The sequence below is a fragment of the Galeopterus variegatus genome, unplaced genomic scaffold, assembly GCF_000696425.1.
Source record: "Galeopterus variegatus unplaced genomic scaffold, G_variegatus-3.0.2 Scaffold3613, whole genome shotgun sequence".
Classification (NCBI taxonomy): domain Eukaryota; kingdom Metazoa; phylum Chordata; class Mammalia; order Dermoptera; family Cynocephalidae; genus Galeopterus; species Galeopterus variegatus.
In genome coordinates, this window is record NW_007729724.1 from 157,207 (window position 1) to 166,049 (window position 8,843).

At 35.6% G+C, this 8,843-nt stretch overlaps 1 protein-coding gene across 1 annotated transcript in view; it reads left to right on the forward strand.

The window, feature by feature from the left end:
• The window catches only part of FAM81B (family with sequence similarity 81, member B), a 68,763-nt gene that overhangs the window by 47,216 nt on the left and 12,704 nt on the right, over positions 1-8,843 (forward strand). The window contains exon 6 of the mRNA XM_008585535.1: positions 1,279-1,408. Coding sequence (XP_008583757.1) covers positions 1,279-1,408 — 130 coding nt within the window. The remainder of the gene's footprint in view (positions 1-1,278; positions 1,409-8,843) is intronic.

The following is an 8,843-nucleotide window of genomic DNA, read 5'->3' on the forward strand; positions in this document are numbered from 1 at the left end:
CTTTTTTTTTTTTTTTTTTTTTTTTTTTTGATGTCTGGGCTCACATAAGGACACTTTAAGGAAGCAACGATGGAGGCATTGTTTTAACAACAACAGTTTATATACACAAGTGTGTGAAATGGCTTTTGACCATGACTTTGGTGCTTAACATCCTGCTCACATTCTTGATCAAGTTAACTCCCAATTTTTCCCCAGCGGCTTCTGCATCCCCATCAGTCACCTGGTAACCCTTCAAGGGAATGCTCAGGCAAAATTACCATCCCAACTCACCTTTAGCTCAACTCTTTGGCACCAAAAATCTTGAGGAAAAAAATTTCTTTCTGTTGATAATCGTAAAGCAAACAATATTTATAGCACTGAGCATGACAACATGAAAATGTAATGAGAGTCAACAGTTATTTTATAAAATGACAAATGTCAAAGTTCAACAAAGTTAACTCAGATATACAAAATACATAGTCCTTCAGTGCTCTGCATCCTATCTTTCAGGAACATATGAGAGTGTGCTGAAACTGATCATTAATGCAGTGTGTGACTTGCTGTCTCCCAGGAGAGGCCATGGGTGATGGGGTGTGTGGATTCTGTGTGCTTTCCCCCCCAACATGCTGGGAAGATGGATAATCTTTAACTTCTGCTCCATCTCACTAGATCCCCACTAGATCACTAGATCTCACTAGATTCCCTAAAGCATCAAAGGCAATCTTAAGGACCAAAGCTTCATTCATATGTTAGTGTGAATTGTTTTTGTCCTAACACAAGACAACACCTGACTGTGACCACTCAAGGAACAGGAGTTTTGACTGGGACTAAGAGGGTAAGAAATTGTTTTTTGAAGATGAATTGGAAGATTTTGGTTGGCTGGGATACCTTTTCTCACCAATGGAGAATTGGCAGTCTGAGGGCCAAGGAAAGAGGCTAAAGGAAGAAAAGTGGACTCAGAACATGGTAGAAAAGTGGTAGAGATTTTGATTACATCAAAATCTGCTGTAACTCCTATGACTGAGTTAATATCGAGCTAAAAAATGTAAAATTTCCCCCATCTAAACTATTCCAACTTGCTGCTCTGGTTTGTGTCAATGTATCCAACCTGGTATCTCTCCCAGCAGGGAAAGAAGAGAAAAATGAAGGAGATTCCTGTATGTTCTCCAACATCTACCAACTCATTATTCAAAGAACTATAGAACTTCTGCCCTCAAATGAACACACAGGTCCTACTGTAGTATTAAAAATGTCAGTACAAGCCTACTGACCTTACACCAATTTTCATGTTGCCACTAGATGTGATTCAAGTATTGTGAAGCTTTCTGGAGACATTCACCTCATCAGGCAGGAGTACCGGCAGATTGAGAAAGCAATGCGGGAGCTCATGTCTGCCCTAGAAACTATTTCCAAGAACTTGGATATGAAGGTAACTGAAGATAGATGTAACTCATGTGTTACTGCCAGATGTACGATCATAGCTTATCAAAATTCCCAGTCAGGTGGTACTTTTTAAAAAATAACTCTTTTCTTCCAAAGTGTTTAAATATGATAGCCATTCCTATACGCGAGTACAGTCATTTCAATCAACAAATATTTAATGAGTGTCTCCTAGGCTCCAACACAGCTGTGTTGCTGGATTCCACCATTGCCATTATTTTCTTACTCTCTGGGTTCCCTGAAAGACTGTGGAACCAAGGATTATAAGCAAAGGGATTTCCTACAGAAGCTCTTATTATTAAAGGTCCAACACAAATGCGAGTTGATCATGTCACATCCCTGCTTAAAACCCTGCAACGGGTTATGTCTCCTACAAACTAACATGTAAGTCCTTTGGCCTGGATTATAAAGGCCGTTTCTGCACTGGTCCCTGCTTACTATCTTTGCTTCCTGATTCATGCCTTATGCCTAGTGGTACTGAACTACCTGTAGGTAGGTCCGCTCACACCAGCATATTACACTTCTCCACCTTGTTCATGATCTTTTCCTCCTGAAATGCCTCTTCCCTTGCTCATTTTCCCAGTCAATGGTTTAACTAAAGTGGAGTCCAATGCAAAGTTTTCTGTGCCTTACTTTGTCACACACTTTATGTAAAAGAAGCACATCTCCTTTGAAGTTGTTCAGGCACAACAAAGTAGAAATCCTCTGGGAATCAGAGACATAAAAAGTTTGGTGTTTGATTATTTGTTGGTGGGAGCCAGTTAATCAAGAGTGGATGTTACTGGGGCACACAGTTTACTCCAGTCCCGTCTGGCTCCTCTTGTCCATCCTTCTACTCACCCATCTTGATAATTTTTTCATTGATTCTCTTAGTTTTCTAAGGTACTCAATCATATCAACAACATATCATGGCAATTTTGCCTCTGGTTTTCTGATTTAGAACCTCACCACTTTTTTCTTAAGGTCTTGACCAGAACTTTCAGAACACTGTTAAATAAAAGTGGTCGTAGAAGGCAGCTTATCTGGTTCCTGATTATACTGGGAATGTCTCTGTTGTTTGCTGTTGGCTGTTGATTTGAAATATTTTTAATCATGTTAAGAAAGTATTCATTGATTCCTACTTAGTGTTTTTCAGGACTGAACATTTAATTTTATCAAGTGCCTTCGAGACATCAGCGAATGCCTTAATTCACCATATTCGTTGTTTTTTGGTTTGAGGATTTTGTCTGTTCACTTCTTTGGCCTTCTAATGTGCTTATACATTTCCCAGTACTGAAACATTCCTGCATTTCTGTAATGAAAGCTATACAGTTACTGCATAATAATTCAGTATCTGACTTTGCATCTAAGTTCAGAAGTGACATTGAACTATAATTCTCTGTCTCTGTCTCTCTCTCTCTCTCTCTGTCTCTCTGTGTGTTGGGGGGTGTGCTTAGTGGGTTTTGTTGTTGTTGTTGTTTTAGATAATGCTTACATATGGTTCAAAAATCAAAACTGTAAAAGAGAATATACCCTGAGAATTTTCCCTCCTACCTCTATCACCATTCATTACATTTTTTCATGACCTCCACAGATAACCATTTTTATTAGTATGCTGTGGATCTTTTCAGTATGCCTTTATGCAGACACAAGCAAATGCAAATATATATTCTTATTTCCCCTTTTATTACACAAAAGATAGCATATTATACATATATTTCTTTGAAACTACCCTTTTTTTTAATTAAGGAAACAGATTCTGGAGATCTTTCCATATTGAAACACAGAGCGCTTCCTCGTTCTTTTTTTTTTTAATCATAATTTTTTTTTATTGAAACATAATTGATTGCACATACCTGTGGGGAACATGCTGAATATCATTATGTAATGCATTATGTGATGCTCAAATCAATATAATTGGTATATTTAACATTACACAAGGTAATCATCTTTCGTGACCCTTTACCAATTTCTCACTTCTCTCTTCCCCTCTCCCTTTCCCACCTCGAGTAACCTCAGTTCTGTTCTCTCCTTTTGAAAGTTTGACATATTATTGTGATCATTCATTCTTTCTTTCTTTGTTTTTTTATTATTGTGATCATTCATTCTTTCTTTCTTTGTTTTTTTTTTTTATTTTTTATTTTTTTAGCTCCCACTTATGAGTGAGGACATGGGGATGTCTCTTTCTGTCCATGGCTTATTTCATTTAAAATAATTCATCCATGTTGCTGCAAATGGCAGAATTTCATTCTTTTTTATGGCAGAGTAGTATTCCATGGCATATACATATATATACACACACACACTACATTTTCCTTATCCTGTCATCTATCAATGAACATTTAGGTTGGACATTATAAATAGAACTGTGAAAAACATGGGAGTGCAGATATTCCTTCAACATGATGATTTCTNCCTTTTGAAAGTTTGACATATTATTGTGATCATTCATTCTTTCTTTCTTTGTTTTTTTTTTTTATTTTTTATTTTTTTAGCTCCCACTTATGAGTGAGGACATGGGGATGTCTCTTTCTGTCCATGGCTTATTTCATTTAAAATAATTCATCCATGTTGCTGCAAATGGCAGAATTTCATTCTTTTTTATGGCAGAGTAGTATTCCATGGCATATACATATATATACACACACACACTACATTTTCCTTATCCTGTCATCTATCAATGAACATTTAGGTTGGACATTATAAATAGAACTGTGAAAAACATGGGAGTGCAGATATTCCTTCAACATGATGATTTCTTTTCCTTTGGGTATATATCCTGAAGTGGGATTGCTGGATTGTATGGGTTCTATCTGTAGTTGTTTGAGAAACCTCCATGCTATTTTCCATAATGGCTCCACTAAATTGCAGTCCTACCAACAGTGTAGGAGGGTTCCTCTTTCTCTGCATCTTCACCAGCATTTCTTATTCTGTCTTTTTGATAAGGGCCAGTCCAACTGGGGTGAGATCATATCTCAATGTTATTTTGATTTGAATTTTCCTGATGCTTAGTGATATTGAGCATTTTTTCATGTGTCTATTGGCTATTTATATGTCTTCCTTTGAGAAATGCCTGTTTAACTCCTTTGCCTGTTTTTTAATTGGGTTACTTGTTTTTTTACTATTAAGTTTTTTGAATTCCTGGTATATTCTGGATATTAATCCCTTGTCAAATGCATGGTTTGCAAATATTTTCTCCCATTTTGTAGGTTGTCTTTTCTCTCTATTAATTGTTTCCTTTCCTGTGCTGAAGGTTTTTAATTTGATGTATTCCCATTTATTTTTTCTTTTGTTGATTGTGCTTTTGAGGTCTTATTCATAAAGTCTTTGCCCAGTGCTACTTCCTGAAGTGTTTCCCCTATGTTTTCTTTTAGCAGTTTTATAGTTCCAGGTCTTATATTTAAGCCTTGAGTCTATTTTGTTCCTCATTCTTTTTTTACAACTGCATACTATTCCTTTGTATGTAATAGTTCATTTGCTCAGTCTCTCGTAGATGGACATTTGGATTCTTTTTAACATTTTGCTCTTTCAAGCAATGCTGCAGTGAATAAGTTTGCATTTATGTTGTTTTGTAGGTGTGTAGATAATCTGTAGGATAAATAAGCAGAAGTGGTATTGCTGGTCAAAAGGTCCATGTTTTTGTTATTTTGAAAGATCTCACCAAATTGCTTTCTATAGAGCTTTTACATTATTGCACCACCAGCAATATGTAAAATGTCCTATATCACCATTGCCTCACCAATGGTGTTTCGTTCAACTTTTGAATTTTACCATCCTTATAGGAAAAAGACAGTATCTCTGTATTTTCAGTAGCCTTTCTTATCATGAATGAGGTTAAGCATCATTTCATATATTTAAGAGCTATTTGTACTACTTTTTTAGTGATGTCTTTTGTCCATTTCTCTTTTGGGTTATTATTCTTTTTCTTCTCAATTTCTGGGAGCTCTTTATATGTGAAGGAGATGAACCCTTTCTCTATGATATGAGCTGCAAATACATTTTTCCAGCTTATCATTGGTCTCTTGACTTTTGACATGCACATATTCTCTATTTGCTGCTGAATTCATCCATTCTTTTGTGGCTTCTGGAATTTTAAGTCACAGAGCTTCCCTACACAAAGGCTTGAAAAAATTACTCATATTTCTTCTAGCACTTTGATGGCTTTATTATTTACTCTTAAATTCCACTTGAAGTTTTTCCTAATATGTGTCTTAATTATTGCTTTAGCTATCGAATCCTTATAGTATTTTTACTACCTGATAGGGCTTGTCCCTTCCACTGCTTTCTTTTTTTTTCCTTTTTCTTGGTAATACTTGTTTGTTTTTGCATATGATTTTAAAATGTTTGTTTAGTATAAGTCAGCAGATAAATCTTATTTTAATTTTTATTGAAATCATGTTAAATTTATAAATTAATTTGAGAATTGACATATTCATAATGCTGTGTGGCTATCTAAGAATATAGCATGCTTCACATTTATTCAGGTTTGCTTTTATATCCTTCAGGAGTGTTTTCAAATTTTCCCCATATAGATTGGGCATCATTTCTTGTTAAATGTACTTGGAGATTTTATCATTTTTTCTTTTTAGTTTATTATAACCAGGGGCTTTGTTATATCTTCTAATGAGTTGTTAGTTGTATATTATGAAGGATATATTAATTTCACGCTCCACTAACTTAGTAAATTATCTTCTCAGTTATAGTAATTTTTCATTTTTTTGTTTTTTCTAGATGCATAATCTTATGATTTTAAATAATAATAGTTTTTCCAACTTTTTTAACCACATGTATTTATATTCTTTATTTTTTTGCTATATTTATGACTCTGAATTTTCCCTGAGCACTCATTTATTCTTTGATCTCTATGTCTTCTAGGGTTTGATATGTTGTGTCCTCGTTATTGTTTCCTACAAACTCTGCAGTTGCATAATGTATTTACCCTTAGATTGAACAGTTAAGAGGAATTGTTCGCTCCACCCCCACCCCAAATTTAAAGACCTTTTATTTTGTTATGCTGGTATTCACTTTTAGTTTTGCCTCATTGTAAGTAAAATTTTTTATGTATACCAGTTTAGTTTTTGGAATATTTTAAGGTTTTTTCCCCCCCTTTGGCTGCATAGCCAATTTTTGTACATATTCTAAAAGAATGTATATTTTAGTCAATATTTATAAGAAATAGCTTACTGGTTAAGTCTTCTGGTCCTTACTTTTTGGTCTACTTCTTCTGTCTTGTATTGAGAGAGGTGAATTAAAGTCTCCTATAATTATTGAGCTTCCATTTTACCTATAACTTCAGCTTTGAGAGTGTTTTTACTATGTTATTTGGCTGATAGACATTCATAACTACACTACCTTTTCTCACTCCTAATTTTAATATTATGTTTTCTCTTTTCTTCACATTTCTAGTAGGACAAACTTTGTTACCTTTTCAAAGAACCAGACTTGCATTTCCAAATCAATCGCATAACTTTATTTCTTATTCTTTTTTTTTTTTTAATGTTTGCTTATTGGTTTTCCATTGCCGCCATAACAAATTACCACAAACATAGTGGTTTAAAATGACATAAATGTATTATCCCATAGTTTCTGTAGGTCAAAAGTCTTGCTAGGCTATACTGGATCCTCTGCTTAGGGTCTCACAGGCAGAAATCAAGGTGTCAGCAGGGCTGCATTCCTTTGGGGAAGCTCTGGGGATGAATCCTATTCTAGGCTTATTCAAGCTTTTGGTCAAATTCGGTTTCTTGCAATTGTAGAACTGAGGTCCTTGCTGGCTGTCTGCTGGGGCCAGTCTTTGCTACAGGGGCTACCTGACTTCCTTCTCGTTTTCCATGTGGCTTCTCTCTAGAAACAGGAGGTCATGTCCATCTCATGTTTCAAGTCATTCTGACTTCACCTTCTGCTGCATCTTTCACTCAAGTTGCAGAAAGTTCCCTGCTTTTAGGGCTTTATGTGATTAGATTAGGCCCGTTGGATAATCCAGAATAATCTCCCTATTTTAAGGTCTGTAACCTTGATTAAAGCTGCAAATCCCTTTTGCCATGTAACATAACATATTCAGAGATTCCAGGGATTAGGGCATGAATATCTCTGTGGAGCCCTTCTGACTGCCACAATATGTCCATTTCTTTATCCTGCTTTCCTTTGCTTAAATTTGTTATTCTCTTTCTAACTTTGTAAAATGAATGGTTAGTGTATATAGCTTCGTTCCCTCTGTATAATTATAAAAACATTTAATACCACAAATTTACCTATGATTATAGATTTGCCTGTGTCCTTTCGATATGCAGTATTTTCATTTTCATTTCTTAAGTAAGTTGTAATTGCAGTGTTGATTTACTCTTTGACACTTGTGTTAGTTCAGATCCTTTCAGAAGAAAATATCATAAAGGAATTAGATGTGCAAGAGATTTATTGAGAGAAAAACCTATGAGGAAAAGTGGGGAGAGAGCTGGACAAGACAGGGCGAGGCTTCAGACTGTGATACAGGTCTGGTTTCTATGAAAAAGATGAGAAAGGCCTTAGGCTGCAATGTTATTCTATGATTGTTTCATCAAGTTCCTTGGTTCTTTGAACAAAGTCACCATCAAAGGAATACTACTCAGACATTGGCTGGGAGCAGCCTGTGGCTGGACTGGACCCACACCGTGGTCTGGACCCACAGTGATGGATGTTGAGCATGGTAGTCAAGGCCCTTGGACAATTATGATCCTTGGAGTAGGAGACCTTAGAGGCACATTTTCATGTGAAACACTAGAAAAAGAGTGGTTTTTTTACTCAAGTGGCTGGATTTCTGTTTCTTTATACTTATTAATTTCTAGTTTTAGTGCAGTGTAGTTAGTTATGACATGTGCTTTTCCTGCTTTTTGGAGTAATTTGAGGTTTTCTTATAGTCTCATGTGCTTAGTTGTTACAAATGCTCACTGAGCACTGGGAAAGATTGAGTGCTTGCTATTTGCAAGTTACATGGTTTGGCATATAAATCGATTAAATACATTTATATTTTTCATATCATCCTATATCATTATTTATATTTTACTTATTTGACCAGTAATGAGTCTAATATATTGTTCTCTGTTAGTTTATTCTAAAAAGCTGTTGCTTTTCAGTTCAATATGTAAAGTAAATAAAAGTTCAAAGCTCTCTGTTTTTTCCACTGTGGATTTTATTCTTCATCTATAAAAATGACCATGTTTGTCCCATTTTCTTAGCATATTTTGCCTTGAATAACATTCTATCTAACATTAATATTGATCTTCCTGCTTTCTTTTCCTTTGCCTTTACCAGGCATATGTTTGCCTTTTATTTTATTTTTAACATTTCTGCCTTTAACCTGTTTTAAGGATATCTCCTGTTGGGCCGGCCCGTGGCTCACTCGGGAGAGTGCGGTGCTGATAACACCAAGGCCACGGGTTCGGATCCCACATAGGGATGGCCAGTTCGCTCAC